This window comes from Carex rostrata, chromosome 35, assembly GCF_964058835.1.
Source record: "Carex rostrata chromosome 35, lpCarRost1.2, whole genome shotgun sequence".
Taxonomy (NCBI): domain Eukaryota; kingdom Viridiplantae; phylum Streptophyta; class Magnoliopsida; order Poales; family Cyperaceae; genus Carex; species Carex rostrata.
The window spans coordinates 1,139,062-1,155,778 of NC_135952.1; the positions used below are offsets into that span (position 1 = coordinate 1,139,062).

At 33.4% G+C, this 16,717-nt stretch overlaps 2 protein-coding genes across 2 annotated transcripts; both read right to left on the reverse strand.

Moving 5' to 3' along the window:
* Window positions 1-1,278: 1,278 nt before the first annotated feature.
* LOC144549616 (Calcium-binding EF-hand family protein) lies at window positions 1,279-4,123 on the reverse strand. Its single transcript, XM_078298391.1, has 5 exons — window positions 3,928-4,123; window positions 3,123-3,338; window positions 2,644-2,843; window positions 2,028-2,202; window positions 1,279-1,575 (listed from the first exon to the last, which is right to left on the reverse strand). The coding sequence occupies exons 2-5, from the start codon at window positions 3,319-3,321 to the stop codon at window positions 1,472-1,474; spliced, it is 678 nt and encodes a 225-aa protein (XP_078154517.1). The 5' UTR covers window positions 3,322-3,338; window positions 3,928-4,123; the 3' UTR covers window positions 1,279-1,471.
* Window positions 4,124-6,639: 2,516 nt separating this feature from the next.
* On the reverse strand, window positions 6,640-12,381 carry LOC144549262 (alpha/beta-Hydrolases superfamily protein). Its single transcript, XM_078297983.1, has 14 exons — window positions 11,730-12,381; window positions 11,535-11,616; window positions 11,195-11,298; window positions 10,986-11,112; window positions 10,644-10,738; window positions 10,266-10,389; window positions 10,053-10,133; window positions 9,846-9,944; window positions 9,456-9,644; window positions 8,714-8,801; window positions 8,373-8,452; window positions 8,192-8,266; window positions 7,795-7,953; window positions 6,640-7,083 (listed from the first exon to the last, which is right to left on the reverse strand). The coding sequence occupies exons 1-14, from the start codon at window positions 11,768-11,770 to the stop codon at window positions 6,880-6,882; spliced, it is 1,548 nt and encodes a 515-aa protein (XP_078154109.1). The 5' UTR covers window positions 11,771-12,381; the 3' UTR covers window positions 6,640-6,879.
* Between the last annotated feature and the right edge of the window lie 4,336 nt (window positions 12,382-16,717).

Below are 16,717 nucleotides of genomic sequence, written 5' to 3' on the forward strand. Positions count from 1 at the left end.
CCATGCATTGCAATGCACCATAACCCATCTCTCTCTCTCTATATATATATAAATATATATATATATATATATATATAATAGAAAATTGTTTGTAGGCCAATAGGAATTTTCTTATTTTGAAGGTTTGTGAGCAAAGAAATCACCAACATTTGTGTTAATAAAAAATAGTTATTTACATCGCATCTCTACTGTAAGAAATCTAATTATTTAGTGAATTCGTATCACCAAGGTTATATAATATTTCCGTTTAGATCTAGACCGTTCGATTAGAATTGACACACATAGAAGGGGACGGCTTGATTCGAATTCCGATCGCACAATCCAGGTCTAAATAGAAATATTTTCTTACCTCAAATGAAAATGGATCTCTAAATAATATTTTTGTACCTCAAATTTTGAGTTTAGATATAATAACAAAAAATGTAATCCAAGCCATAGTTTGCTCTTTAATAAAGAAATAGAGGAAGAAAAGAATAAAGAAATAAAGAGAAAAAAGAGCTTCTATTTCTATTGAACAAGAGAAGAAGTGAATGGAATTAAAAATTGAGAATAATAAAATTAAGTTTGAACTTTTAACGGTCAAACTCTTGTTTTTTACATTTTAATCTTTCCTTTTATGAGTCAATTCTCTATTCGATAGGAAAGATAAATAAAAAAAATTTGACATTTTTCAATAGATAGATTTAGCTTTTTTATTAATATTTTTCCACTATTTTATTATTTCACTCTTCCACCATCAACTAAACATAACCGAAATAGTGAAGAATTGAAGCCTATTCCAAATTTTACTTTTCCTCTATTCCAATAGTTTGCCGAATCGACAAATTGGTACAAGGTATGAAAGCAACAACATCTAATTGTATATCATCATATCACTCTTACAAATTCTAATAATTATGGGCAAACAATTATTTCGAAAAATTATCAAAATGAAATATTAAAATTTCAACTGTTAAACTCATTTTACAAATCAAACTACCAGAACACTACACAAATGATGAATCTAAGATCAAAGCCCCTGAGTTGAAACACCAAATGGCCGATGTTTTTATCGGTAACAAAAAAGATTAATAAAATTAAACCCATATCATTTTTTCAGCAAATTTCATCTAATACCAACACACGGTCGAAATCTGTGTTATCACTTTTAAAAAAGCTGGTTCTCTCATTAGCCATTTGGTTGAGGTAAAAGTGAAGAAACATTGAAAAGGGTACTTTTGCACTACAACTAGACACAAATGCAGATTTATACAAGGAAAGAAAAATAGAACAGAGCAGTTTTACCTTTTTCCAACTAGCCACATCTCTATTAACAAGGAATGAGAAATAAGTTTTAAGAAAATAACAGCACATTCTCGTTTAGCAAGCTCTATTAACAAGCAATCATAGACATTTCGATGAAACCCATTTACTTCTCCTTCCTTTTTTTCATGAAACCCCTCCCCCCCCCAAAAAAAAAGATAGAAATAAGTTATTCTTCATCGTCATCACCCTCATCGATACCGACCCATTGAGTGAAGGCGAATAGAAATTCCTTGAACGACACCATTCCGTTTTTGTCCCAGTCCATCTCTTCTGCAGTAAGATAAAAAGAATATTTATAAATGAATTTCCTTCAGTTTAGATTTTGACATCTGTTTTAAAAGACTGTAAACTTCCATATTTTGGTAAAAGAAATATTCCTTAAACTAGTGATTATAGTGATAGTAAACACAATAAAATTGGTGATTATTTAAAAAGAAATATTACCAACAAGAAATCAAGAACCTACGAGTTAAAATCAATCAATCTACGATCTGGAGGTATTCATAAATTATTTTTACACTAAATCCTATGTTAGGAGAAAGCAAAACAAGGACAAAGGCGACAAAAATAAATGATATAAAAAATAAATAGTGGAGAAAACTATTTTAGTAAAATTAATAACGAGAAACTAGGTTTGGCAGGCCCACACAACATAAATTAACAAAATAAAATACAAATAATACAGTATAAAAGTTAATAAAAAGAGAAGAAACTAAACTAACCAAAACGTTTCATGGCAATGCGACCAGAGGAGCGTTCGCCAGAGGTGGTCTCATTAATTGCATGAACCATCTCTTCCCTGCTAACATAACCATCCTTGTTCTTATCGAGGAATACAAAGGCATTAACTAGGGTTTCGAAGGTTGCCTCCAGATTTCCCAACCCCATCCTTGCTTTCTTTTTAACTAGGTTAAGGAAATATTACCGTGTCTGTATATACTAGAAGCAATAAAAGACCAATATACAAACAAGTGAAAAACATCATCCATTTATTAATGAATTCACGTCCCCTGAGATATCTCAAACTTTTTAGTTGATCTGTGGAAAATCCGGATCGTTCAAATTTATTCCGCACAAATCTCAAAGCACAATAATACTGACCAACCTGCATTCCGAAAAGGCACCGAAAAAAATTTGGCCCGGCTTTAGATAAACTGAAAATTTGAGATATCTCAGAGGATTCGGACTCGTTTACAAGGCACCAATCTGCAATGCTACTAAATGAAAATAAAGTAAAGATATACTTATTGAGAAAAGGAAAGTTTGGTAATAATTTAATATTTTAAGAGGGGGAATCCTGAAATCTTGTAATGCATGAATATAGTAAAAGAAGGATACAGCTTCCTTAGCAGCTGGTTCATTAAGCAAGTAAACGAGGCAGAGAAGAACAATAAATTCATTGAATTTCATCCCCATTTGCTCGTGTAAGTCACATGCCTCAAAGAGATCCTTTATATCCTCTTCGGCAATGGAGATCTCCAGTCTCTGGAAACACCTGTTCAACTCCCCCTGATCTATCTCTCCATTCTTGTCCTCATCTAGTCCATTTGTTCAAGTAATAAAAAATCTCAGAGAGAGAAAGAGAGAGAGAGAGAGAGAGAGAGAGTATAAACATATTTATGCTGTACTGTCCATACATTAACTGGTAACTGTAGCAGTATGGTATTGTACCAGGAGACACTGCCATGATAAAATGCTTTAAGACCCATAAAAATATATGTAAGGTTCATTGAATAAAATTTAACTTTTTCGAAATTTACTCTTCAAATTTTTATAATGCCATGCAAAAGAAACAATACTAATCAAATACAACTCACCAAATTGCTCAAAGATGGATTTGCATTTTCTCAGACTTTCATCAATTTTGGGGAATTTCATAATGATACTGTCGAAACTTTTCAGACTACTCCCTTCTTTTGCCCTTTTTTGCATTGCCTCCACCATTTTTCCCTCCAGTTTTGAGTCTGAAGTGCTACCACGCCTTTGCGAGTCACTTTTGCCAAGAGCACCTCCCATTGTTTTTAGGGGTCAATCTGAAAAATACATGTATATACTTACAAACATGTTAAGAAATGGAGTGATGTAGAATAGCACTATGATATTTCTGGAACCAAATTAGGTTAAACCAAGTACTAAGTGCTGGGTCCAATTCAAAAATAAACAAATTGGGAACAAGGTGAATAAATTAAGAACTATTAAATTAGATCACAAAAGGGTATAAACCCACATTAAATAAAAAGCCAACTAATGTACAGCTAACTGAACTGGGATACTAATTAAAGAAACCCACTAAAGAGTAGACTAGATCTTTAAATAATATAAAATTGTTCCTAACAAAGGTTATTTTAATTGCATGCAATTAATGTTAGTCCATACTCCCATTTCGAATTCTCTGAAGTGGATTTAGTTCTAAATTAGATATCAAAAGAGATTGGCTTCCCTTTCGTTGAGCCTAGATATACCAACAAACCAGTTGCTAATTGATAATATGTAATCAAAGAGAACAAAAGAGATAATGCATGCCAACAAAAATTAAACAGGAATCTAGAATAATAAAAGGTTGTAAATTAAATTCAGACTAGAGAGAAGTGAGATATAGCAAAGAGAAGAGAAGCCACTTGCCTGGTATTTTACTTTGAATTGCGCCTTGCACAAAAAAAAAAACAAAAATGAAAAAAAAAAAGAAACCCAAATCCTTTGTAATATGTTGGGAATTTGAGAAATTGTTTTTCTTTTTTGGGGATTTGATCGAAAATTGTTTTTAGTAAAAGAGAGAAATGAAGATAGAGGTGTCGTCGGGCGATGGGAAGGGAGCTCCTTTCCTTTCTTCATTAAATGGGGGAAAGATGAACTGTTTACTCTCAAGTTTTGTATCTAGACTTGGTCTATGAACACCGAGTCACTGAATATTTGGGTCAATATGAACTCCTTCACCGAAGCTCCCTTGGGTGAAGAGTAATATTGGAATTAGCGTAAAGCGGTCGATACTGCACAAAAGACAAAAAAGAATAGCGACCGTATGCGTGGTGGACTAAATTCCGTACATTTACCGATCGGAGACGTTTAATATGCATCAAGATTTGCGCTATTAACTTAAGTATTCGTGACGATCAAGATGCACTAATCATGATGTTCATTGGACGGATCCTGACGGGAATTGGACCAAATTTGGTTTACAGCAACAGTGCCAGATAGTGTACAGCCGTACGATCTTCTTGCGATTGGTGTCATTTCTAATCATGAAGAAAATAACACGGTTGTAGGTTACCTTGAAACTTTCTGCGTTGTACATGATCTAGTAACAACTTTCGGTTATTCTTTTTAGGTCGAATGTCCATTTGCACCTTTCTTTGAAGAATGGAAGTGCTCAAAATTGACTGAGTGCTCCAAAGACCAAATTTCATATTGGGCCCATATTCAGGCCCATTACGAACTGACTGTCACATTCCAAGGTCAGAATGCGCTTCGCTGGGTGCAGGGTGCTGTTGCCTGATTCGCTAACAAAAATCAAGTAATTTATTTTCTCTAACGGTTGCAATTTTTCAAATTTAATCATGATTTACACCTACTTGACACCAAATACGAGCAGTGTTAATTCTTGGTAGGCTAACATAACATGTGTGTGTTGACGCACGTTTCTTGATGCACGTTTCCTAATATGGTCTACAGCCGTACGATCGTCTTGCGATTGGTGTCATTTTTCATCGAGGGGAAAATAACACGGTTGTAGGTTAGCTTGAAACTTTCTGCGTTGTACAGGATCTTGCAACTACTTTCTGTTATTCTTTCTAGGTCGAATATCCGTATGCACCTTTTTTTGAGTGCGTATCCTCTGAGATATCTCAACTCTTGCGTGACCGACGTGCCCGGTGCCTATTCGGGGGTGATGTAGGGCGTCAGTATTATGTGAGATTTGAGATTTGTGCAGAACGTAGTTAAACGGTTGGGATTTTTTATAAAGTCACGCAAAGTTTGAGATATCTCAGAGGATACGAATTCCCTTTCTTTGAGGAATTGAAGTGCAAAATTGACTTCGAGTGCATATTGGGCCTACATTTAGGCCCATTATCGACTAAGTGTCACATCAGGTCAGAATTATAGTTCTATAATTGACATATCCAATTCTGCGCTTCGCTGGGTGTTGTTGCCTGATTCGCTAACAAAAAATCAAGCAATTTATTTTTTCTAACGGTTGCAATTTTTCAAAATTTAATCATGATTTACACCTAGTGACACCAAATACGAGCAGTGTTGATTCTTGGTAGGCTAACCTAACATGTGTGTGTCATGATTGAATGATTAGTAACACCCCACTAAAATAGAATTCGTATCCTCTGACCAAATACGAGCAGTGTTGATTCTGGGCTGTCCGATTGAGACCGGCACTAATATTAAAGGGCCCCGTGCGTTATAGGCGTGAACTGAATTGGTCTGAATTTTAATTGTACGGTTTAGGAATTAACTCAAACATCACATTAATGAGTATGGCTAATATAACATCAGTGTCATTTCAGTCTATATAACACTAACTCCAAAACCTACCAAATCGAGTTAAAATAGTGAATCCAAATCGTTCAAATCGATCTACTTCATTAGTTGTGCGTTTAGATGTAAAATTTATAAGTTTTTGAATTTATTTGGTATCAAGTCAAGTGGTCAAATGTGTGAGTTTTTAAGTTAATTTTAATACATTCATTTTTTAATTTTTTTGCCGCTTGATTTGATACTAAAATAACTCGAAAATATAAAAAGTTTACATGTAAACGCATCACTCATAAAGTAAATTGATTTGAACGGTTTAGATTCACCATTTGAACTCAATTTGATAGATTTTGGAGTTGATGTTATATAGACTGAAATGATACTGTTGTTATATTAGCCATCTCCACATTAATGCAGAGGATACAGATTTACTAAAATAAGAGTCAATATCCTCTGAGGTACCAGAATATTTATGTTTGGATCCAGACTGTCAGAATCTAAGCTAATCTAGTCCGAGGTGAAATGCACTGGATCTCATCAATATTCATGTGAATTCTGATCGGACAATCCGAATCTAAACAGAAATATTTTGTTACCTTGGGTGATATGAATTCCTACAATAATCATTTCAATACTTCAAAGTTTATTGCATTTGTTCATGATTTTACATTCTTTTACCCTTTTAGAGAAAGATGGAGATCCACCCTCCAAATTTCATTATTAGTGACAAAAAATTCAAACAATTTGAGAAAATTGAATATCAGAGTTGTCAGAAAAGCAAATACCAGAATATGCCTTCAAACTCAAAAATAAAAGTAAAACAAAAAGAAAAGAGCCACAACTAATTATCAATTTGACGGCTTGAAGCACACAAAATAAATTAGTATAAAAATTTACAACGAACTGCAATTAATTAGTCCAAAACCAAAAACAATGGTAGAACACTAATAAAAACTAAATACAATAATCCATACCACCTTTACAGATTACAATTGAGGCCTAGTTTCTCACTAAAACAACAATAGAAGCCATTAATTAACAAAATGCCTGTTCATATTTGGCAGTCATGTCAGGAGTAATACCTGTTTCTAGTTAGCCAGATTGTGCTCGTTTGTGGTGGATCCGACCAAGAAAACAGAGGCGTAGGCGTTGGGTCAGGCTTTCTCTCTCGCCTTTCTCCATTTTCTCCTTTTTGGATTTTCTCCAGTTGAAAGACATGAATTTTCGGTCTTTTGGTCTCGGAGATCGCTTCCTTCGTATCCTCCTTAGTGGAGTTGCCAATGCTTTTAATGTGATCTACACAGTATTAATAAATTAGTTAATTTTAAAACCCAGGATCAGAACTTAGAATGTGAAATAAAGTATGGATTGCAAAAGTGAGCATAAATTATATCCTAATTAGGATTGAATGAGGTTCAAATGAGCCTTGTTTCAGGCATTATTAGTTGAGGCCTAGTGAACAATTACAGGTCAATCTAACTATCAATTTGGGTTCACTTTCAGTATAATGCCTGTTTTTCTCAGTACAAGTCATAACAGAGAAGAAGGTAATATATATGGAAGTGAGGCTATGGTACTATGCATAGCACAGATTGGTCCATACTACGGATCAATATTTTCGTTTTCAAAGTCCAAATAGTGAAATCTGACCATTCAAAATGATTTCTATATAAAAATGTACTCATAGACTAAATTTTAACTTTTGTAGAAATTTTTACTATTTTTTTAGATATGTAGAAATCACTACTTTTGAATGGTCTAAAAATTTGATTTACATGTACATTTTCATATGGAGATCAAGTTGAACAACGGTTCGGATCAAGTTGAACTTTGAAAATGAAAATATTGATCCATAGTACAGACCAAATGCTTTATGCATAGTACCATAGCCTCACTCTATATATGGCCATTCATTTTGCATACACTATCAATACTCCAAGCACATGGAGTAAAAAGAAATTGCTAACGGATAACCGGATACCTAAATTCCTTTTGCTTATAGTGTACCTGATGTTGCTTGTTAGGGTTTGAATTGGCAGTGCATCTACCAGAGGAAGAGGCCTCATCACTATTGCCACCTAGCGAAGAGCATCTCCCCCAGCTCTCCCGGTTTGAGCTCGATAGAGAACATTCTTCCCCATCTTGCCCCTCATTCAACTTGTTTCTCTTCATTAGACAACAAAGTAAATGATTATAGTAGCTAAAGCATTTATTCAAGATTCAAAGAGAAATTCTGAGCAGAGATCATTTTTTTTTTTTTTGTAAGAGAAACTACATAACAAGTCTGTTAATTTTTAATAATTAATTCATCATACATGCAAACATCTATGAAATTTTCTTGGTCACCCTTCAATAATTAAAAAAAAATGAATAATATAAAAAACAGTAAAGACAAAACTCATACAGGCAAGTGTGATTCAGTGCAGTTACTGTCTCCGTCTACTTCTCTTAGGTTATGCTCCTCATCAAGAAGGAAATCCTATTTTTAAAAATATCAAATTGACTACCTTGTTATAATACATTTACTAACAAGAGAACAACACAATCAGATCTCAACAAAATGCGCACAATTTTTATTTACGTACCAAATCAGTTTCACTGTTTATAGCAATCTGAGAAACACTTTCTGCCAGCAATTCCACCACTGATTTGGTAGATGACGAACCTACAAATGAGATAATGCCCCATGATAATATAATAACATGTGATGTAAAATATAATATCCTTTACAACATATTTGCATTTTAAAAGTTTATCCAGGTGTATTAATTTGTTTTTTTTTTAAATGTGGACAAGCCATCAGTTTCTGTTGCTTCCTAGAAATGTCATACAAAGTTCACAACACAGAACACAGAGCAGTCTGATACATAAAACCCCCTAATCCTGTACCACAGGTACAACTTAACAGTCCACGTAAGGGAATTACCATTTGGAACACTAGCAGGAGCAGACGAGGAACTCGCTTTGTCAGTGCTAACCGCACGTAGACTGGAGATGATCTCATAAAGCAAACTCTGAAAACATACAAATAAAAATAATATTAGTCAACATATCATGTCATCTTTTTGCCTATTTGAAGACTTTGGATCACTTAATTTTATGGCTGTGTGCATCTATATATTCTATTTACAAATAACTTCTGTCAACTGATGTAACAGTAAACCCATCAAGCAAAAAGCAAAATTTGACATTACAGTTTCCTTTTGTTATATATTGTCTTGTCGAGAGAGGCTATGATACTATGCATAGCACATTATGGTCCGTACTATCGATCAATATTTTGTTTTCAAAGTCCAAATAGTTGATCTGAACCGTTCAATGTGATCTCTATATGAAATGTAGTTGCGGACTAAATTTTACATTTTTTAGAATTTTTTAATATTTTTTTAGATAGGTAGAAAATCACTACTTTTGAATGGTGTAGAATTTTTAGACAAGTGATTTTCTACCTATCTAAAAAACTAGTTAAAAATTCTAAAAAAAATGTAAAATTTGATCTGCAAGTACATTTTTATATGGAGATCATGTTGAACGGTTCAGAATAATTGTTTGAACTTTGAAAATGGAGATATTGATCCATAGTACGGACAAACATGCGCTATGCATAGTACCATAGCCTCCCTCTTGTCATATTTCATTTGAAAATATGAGAGTGTATAATCAATCACCTCATTTTTACCAGCGCCAACCTTCAAGCCTCCCAAATCATAGTACTTGTCCAATTTGGTTGAATCCAGTACAGCAGGAATAAGTGGGGGCCGCAGCACATTATAGAAGAAGATTGAAACAGAATCATAGTAGAATTGTGGCCTAGGCGAATTGTGATCCCCATCAAATTTTATTATATTCTTATCTCCCTGGAAAAGCAGCAGGTTAATTTCTGATACAATAATAATATTTCATATCCAAAACAATACCCGGGTTTTATTCCTGCTTATTTTTCAATTTGTTATGCTTTTTGTTATTACTAGTTGCATTTGCATGAATTCTCGATGAAGGGTCATTATATAATTTATACCAGCTGATATTTTATATAATGAAAATGTATAATTAGTTACCGCATAAGCATCATAAATGCGATCACAGTGGTGAGGCTGGATAAAAATGTCCTTTGAACCATGCCCAAATAGTGCCGGAATAAATGTCTTCGGTGCATACTGTTTCCGAAACATCGCAAAGTGTCAAGGTGATATAAGTAGGTAATACAAGTAACACTGGTTCTGATATTTTACAATTTGTTTGTATTAAATACTGAATAAGCATACCTGAACAACATTTAAATCCATGATATCAAATTTTGCTCTTTTCTGAATAACCCTCCTCATATATTGTACTGCCACTTTAACCTGTAATAGTTAAAGATTGAACCTTTCATGTTACAGCAGTAAGGAACCGTTGAGCCTACGGGCGTTCCCAAAAAAAAAAAAAAGGTAAGAAACCGTGAAATTTGTATTAAATATATTGTCAGAGCATCATACCGTGAATTTAGGAACCCGTATTTTATATACATCTACCAGCTCCAACATAAGATCATATAAATTGGCAAAGGAACTGTCCAATACCATGCCAGCAATCGAGGGATCCTCTGCTCCATATAATAGGCTGAATTTGTTCAACATAACATGACATAAAGTAAGAATGATAAAGATAAAAACATATATCTTTGATTTTATGTGTGGGCTCATGTCAAATTGAGTTCATCATTTAGACAAAACCAAAAGAGAAACTAATTAGCATTCATGCAAAACCAGCTTAGCACATACCCTTTGTTTGGTTTGATGTTTCAAGCACATACCGATACTAGGCTATACAATAAACATTGTAAATTTTAAAGTGAAAACTAATAATAAAGATACCTTGTGACAGCACCCATGGAGCGACCCCACAAACCAATGCAAGAGATTTGCTTATCTTTCCTTAGATAGGAAACCACACATTTTAGGTCATCTTTCTGTTACCAAATTAAAATAGCATGGCATTAATGTCTTTCAAATTTTGTTAAATGTGTAAAACTTGGGTTATCCAACACGGGGGCAAAAATATCATAGTCAACATTGAACAGGTTATATCTTTTCATGACATTAATCTAACAGTCCTATGATAAACTAACATGATTGAACTGTTCGTCAATTTTGTAAATATCTCAAAAATGTTATTTGCTGTTAGCAATTTTAAGCAAGTGTCTATTCACAAATTACCTCATGCCAACCAAGGCTGACATAGTCTCCACCAGAGAGGCCCGATCCAGAGAAATCAAGTGTGAAAAGGGTTATATTTGATGGAAGTAATATAACAGCTGCTTCATTTGCATCCGCTCTACAACCACTGCATTTCAAAACAATATTAATGAATAAATCAACATATTAATAAAAAAAAAATTAAAATATTTAAAGTCTCTTTCAACAACCTATTTCCATGGCAATAAATGACACAGGGAAGAGGAGTGTTCTCTGGTACTGTAGCAGGTACATAGTGACTGCACTTCAATGTATGGCCTCTCTCATTCGCCAGCTGTCAATTTTCATATACCAGTAATTAATTACTAGTGCAATAAGCCAATAAGGTTGCTTTCATATTATTTTTCTGTATATTATGTATGGTCTAAATCTGATAATGGAACTGAGAAAACAACTCATGTTGACCTTTGTAACAAAGGTAAGTACTAGAACAATTAAATGTGTCATGTCATGCTGATCAAAAGCTTTGAAAGAAAAATTGGTATCAGTAAATTTCAATTCCATACTTGCCTCCAAGTCAATTCGCTTGTATTTTCTGCCGGCCAATGTGAATTCTGAGTCCCATAAGTACTGGTCTGGATTGTAGTCAGCTCTGAAAATTTTACCAAGTACCAAAGAAAAGGTCAAATATCAGAAATGGGTTTAATGGCAAAACCAAAACTACTCAACAAATTTTTTAATTGCAAGGCATTGATTTAAACATACCTAGGAGGCCGAATCACAAAATTGATGAACTGTTCAATCATGTTAGTTTATCGCACTCGTTGGAGTGCTTAAGCCTGACAAGAAATGCCTTGTGACCATGAAGAATTTTACCAAAACAAACTCCTGGTTAACTTGATCAATAGATGAGATCCCTCTTCTAATTTTCAATTTGCAGCAAAATGGTTCCAAAAAAGGTTGAGAAATAACCCCCTCAACTCAAGCTCTCAAATTTTCACCTGAAGAATTTAAAAATAACCACAAAAGATCTTCTCATTCGCTGAATAATCCAAGATAACTGTTTTGCCTAGATCCAGCAGTATAAACTCCAAACTGCCCCTCAAATGGTCGAATCCAGAGCTCAGTTCCACCTCCTTTCAAAGATCTCAATAGTACAATCTCCAAAAACCAATCAAGTTACTTTCTTTTTGCCAATTTAAACCAAATTGAGCACCCCATAACCCGTCGGTTTCACCTTTTATTCAAAGAACCAAACTTTGAACTGCTCACAACTATTTCAAAATCAAATTACCCTGTAACTGAAGAATCCCTCCTCAATTGGAAGTATATGTCACGAATTGCACGATTGAGGCAGGGTTTTGGAGGGGGGAGGTGAACCGAAAGTAGAGAGAGGAAGGCGACAAAACAGAGAGAGAGAGAGAGAGAGGTGAGGCGTGGGAAAAGAGAGCGTTAAAAGGAGGTAAATTTTTTAATTACGTTACGTTAATTAATCATTGAAGCATTTGTTTTGAAGACATGTGGGCCCCAGTGTCAGTCAGTACAGAGAGAACCCTGACACACACGCTTCAATGAGAATTTCTCATTAATGACTAATTATGTTTTTTCCTGTTCACAGAATCACAGGATACATTTTAACAGAGTAATTTTGACTTCATACAGAGCACTTACTATAGAATTAAAATGACTTATGCGCTGCATGAAGGTAAAATTGCTCTGTTAAAATATTTAGCCGAATCATAGTCGCTTACAGAACAGAACTCTATACATTCAAACAAAGGGTACATTACAATTACATACTACATACATATGATATAATATAGTAAAAGTTAATGAGATTTTATGTATATTTTATAATTCGTCAAATAATTTGAAATTAACAATGCCTGTTGTATTATTAAATTATATTAAATTTTATATGATTTTAAATGTTGAACTAGCACTAATTTGTTCAACAGCACTATTGTAAATTTATTTTTTAATTTTCAACTTTAATTTATCTCTTGTCAAATAAATCCACCTTTGTAATTTGAAAGTAAAAAAAATTAACGCTTGAATTTGTTTTCCTCTCATTGAATTAGTCATATGAGTTGGCATTTTTTTTTATAGTCTTCATGATTTGATTCGGTAATTAAAAATGTGACAAAAAGAAATATTTAAGCACTCTAAAAAGTCTCCACAAAATTTAACAGTTTATTTCTATTAGTGTTCAATTAAAAAAATGGTTGTCAGTGTTATTTGATTTCTTTTTTTCTTTTTTTTTTCGGTTAACAGAACTCAACTTGTTATGATTGTGGAGGAATTCAGAGAGATCGTTTTGCACTAACTCAATTTTTTTTTTTTTTTTTTGAGAAAACACTAACTCAAAATTCGGACCGTTTGATCTGTATCAGTACGGATATTAAAGAGACTCCGTAAATTTTAGGTGTGAGTCGAATTAGCCTGGATTTTGATCGGATGGTCGGGATTCTAAACCATTTAAATCATCTGAGGTAAGTCAAATTTTGAGTTTTGCAGAACAAATCCGAACCGTCTGATTCTGATTACATGGTCGAGATTCTAAACTATTCAAATTATTTGCAATAACTCAAATTTTGTTTTTTGCAGATTTAATCTGAACCGTCTAATCTGTATTAGCATGAATATTAAATGGACTCCTTACATTACTGACGTAGGCCGAATTGATCCGGATTTTGATCAAACGGTCGAGATTCTAAACCATTTAAATAACTCAAATTTTGAATTTAGCAGAACGAATGTAAACCATCTGATCCATATTGGAACAAATTTTGAAGGGGATCTGTGCATTACATGTGCGTGCTAAACCATTCAAATTGTTTGCGATAACTCAAATTTCAAGTTTCTTCGGAGCAAATCCTAACCATCTGATTCGTATTAGCACGAATATTAAGACCCTATTCGACAGACGCATAGGATTGAAAACGGGTTTGGGATATGAGCCAAATTTAACTATCTGTTACTAGAGTGCGTATCCTCTGAGATATCTCATATTTTGCGTGACCGACATGTCTGGTGCCTATTTGGGGTGACACAGGGGGCTAGTATTATTTGAGCTTTGAGATCCGCGTAGAGCGTACAACAACGGTTGAGATTTTCCAAAAAGTCACGCAAAATATGAAATATCTCAAAGGATGCGAATCCTTGTTACTGTGCGTGTGGGAAAAAAATTTCAGTTGAACTGTGAACTGAATTTTTCTTCTCACACGCACAGTAATTGAGCCGAACAAGACCTAAATGGACTCCTTGCATTAGAGATGTTGACCGAATTGACCCAGATTTTGATCGGACGGTCAAGATTCCAAATCCAATATCTGAGATAATGATACAATCTCATTGTATAGATTGGATAATTAAGATGGATTAAGGTTAGCTTAAATATTCAATTCATTTAATGAAGTTGGTTGGGTTGGGTGAGAGACAGGGACCACCTGTGGTTGCACGCCCCATTCTGAGAGCGATAAAGCAAAAGTCACTTCAATTTTCTACGTGAAAAATCACACTGCACAAGAACAACAAGTGGTCCCCACTGATCGGCCTCTAGTATAGACTAAGTTCGTGAGAAGAGTTTGGTGGTGTTATGTTGGACTGTTATTCGTCCCCGAGAGAACAGTTGCAAAATCTACTACTTTTCACGCAGTATATAAAAATGCGAGACAAATGGGGAAATAAATCTGCTGCGATCCAGGTCCTGCGATTCTAATTTCAGCCGTTCAAATATTTTAAGATTCGTGTACAAAAATTATCTCTTTTTAAAATTCGTACACTGTAATAAATGAAGGATTGAAATTAGAATTGTAATAACTGAATTTTTTTTCTCTCACGAGAACAGTATTTTTCAGTTCAATTTCTGTGTCCATGCCGATTTCCAATTGGAGGCCGAACAGGCTCTAAGGATGTGTTTTTGAGTTTGTAAAATATAGGAAATAAAGATGAGAAAAGAGGAATAAACGAAAAGAGCTTTGGTTTGTTACTATTTAAATTGAAGGTTATAAATGTTACAAACATTAAATATAAAAGGCTATGTTACTATGACCTGTGCTATAAATTCGTAACTTTATTTTTGAAGTTTACCATTATACCTGAGCTTTGTATAAAAATATACTCATTTAACAAAATCGACATTTTTTATTTGTTTTTATTTTTTTTACTATTTTTTAGATAGGTTAAATATTAATACTTTTGGATGGTCCAGAATTTTTGAAACATGTGATTTTCTAATTATCTAAATTAGTAATGAAATTATAAAAATTGTAAAATTTGATCCCTAATATATATTCCTATATAGATATCATATTGAATAGTTCAGACCAACTATATTGAACTATAAAAATGAAAATAATAATCCATAGCACAGATCGATCTGTAATATGCATTTATTATGGCCTCACTCACTATTTGTTTCATTTTTTCCATTCATATTGTTGAACTTCTCAGATTTTAATTTGAAAGACAAAGTTAATATAATACAACCTCTTTCTCTCTCGTCTCTACACTTCCTCAGTTTTTAAAACTCCATGATCATGTTTGGTTGTGAATTAAAATTTAAAAGGATTATATCACTTGCTCCAAATTAAAACGAAGTAACTTATTATAATTTGATTGAAGCATGTTACTGAAGTACTGGAAATTTTTTTTTTTTAAACAGTTGGTAGTGAACAAACTTTATTTTGTGTAGACGGTCGGATACGGATCGGATAGTGGTTTTATCGTATCCATATCCGTTATAATTTTTCAGATACGGATACGGATATGAATACGAATTGGATATTAAATGTTACGGATCGGTTATCGGATGGATACGGATACTTTCCATAATTAGCTTGTTGGTTACAAAACATTTATTATATTATAAAAACATTAGTCACTAATTATGTTATATTGTTCATCAAAATATATATATCTATATGCAATTTAATAAATTATTGGCACGATATGTAATTTAATAAATCAATTTAAGAACATATAGCACATTAGTTGTGATTTAAAAGTGTAAATGGTCAGATACGGATAGTTAAGTCTTACTATATTCTTATCCGTTATAATTTTTTAGATACGAATACGGATATGGATCAGATAATTTAGATAATTTTCTGAATTTGGATCCGGACGAAATCGGATAATATCCGATCCGTTTACACCCCTAACTTTCACTAACGAAGAGAGAGAATGTAAAAAAATTAATGTTATCTATAACAGTTGATTTTATAATGTAAAGTAAGTTAATTCATCTGAAGAGGTAAAGTAACTACTTTGAATTAATTCAAATTTTACTTCAAGATTACTTGTTATCTTTTACTTTTTGTTTAATGAATAAGTGTAGAGAACGAAGTTTACTCCACCACTTCACAATCAAACATGACGCAATTGCATTAACTAAAATCCTCCTGTCAAATTTCTCAACTCAGTTTCTTCTCCTTTTCTCCCTTTTATTTTTTCTCCATGCACCAAAACATGTTGATTCTTTATTTTGTTGACAAGATATCAAGAATAATAATACCATTGAACTCGTATCAACACAAGAAATGCAATAGTATTCTTAATTTCATTCTTTAGGTTCAAAAGTGTGATTAATTACTAGATTGCAGTTCTCAAAACAAGAAATGATTGTCGATTGATCTCTCCTCTAATTTGAAATATAATAGGATTAAAATGTTACATTGTTTTCGTGTTCAATCATACCTCACATTCTTATCTCTGTTCATAAAGTTCAAACAACTAATCTGAAACCGCTT

Coding starts and splice junctions, on each gene's coding strand:
- LOC144549616 (XM_078298391.1), bottom strand. CDS start 3,321: ATGGGAGGTGCTCTTGGCAAAAGTGACTCGCAAAGGCGTGGTAGCACT. Junction 2,844..3,122: donor ATCCATCTTTGAGCAATTTG/GTGAGTTGTATT, acceptor CAAATGGACTAG/ATGAGGACAAGAATGGAGAG. Junction 1,576..2,027: donor CATTGCCATGAAACGTTTTG/GTTAGTTTAGTT, acceptor ATCTTACTGCAG/AAGAGATGGACTGGGACAAA.
- LOC144549262 (XM_078297983.1), bottom strand. CDS start 11,770: ATGATTGAACAGTTCATCAATTTTGTGATTCGGCCTCCTAG. Junction 8,267..8,372: donor TAAACAGTGAAACTGATTTG/GTACGTAAATAA, acceptor TTTTAAAAATAG/GATTTCCTTCTTGATGAGGA. Junction 7,084..7,794: donor ACCCTAACAAGCAACATCAG/GTACACTATAAG, acceptor AATACTGTGTAG/ATCACATTAAAAGCATTGGC.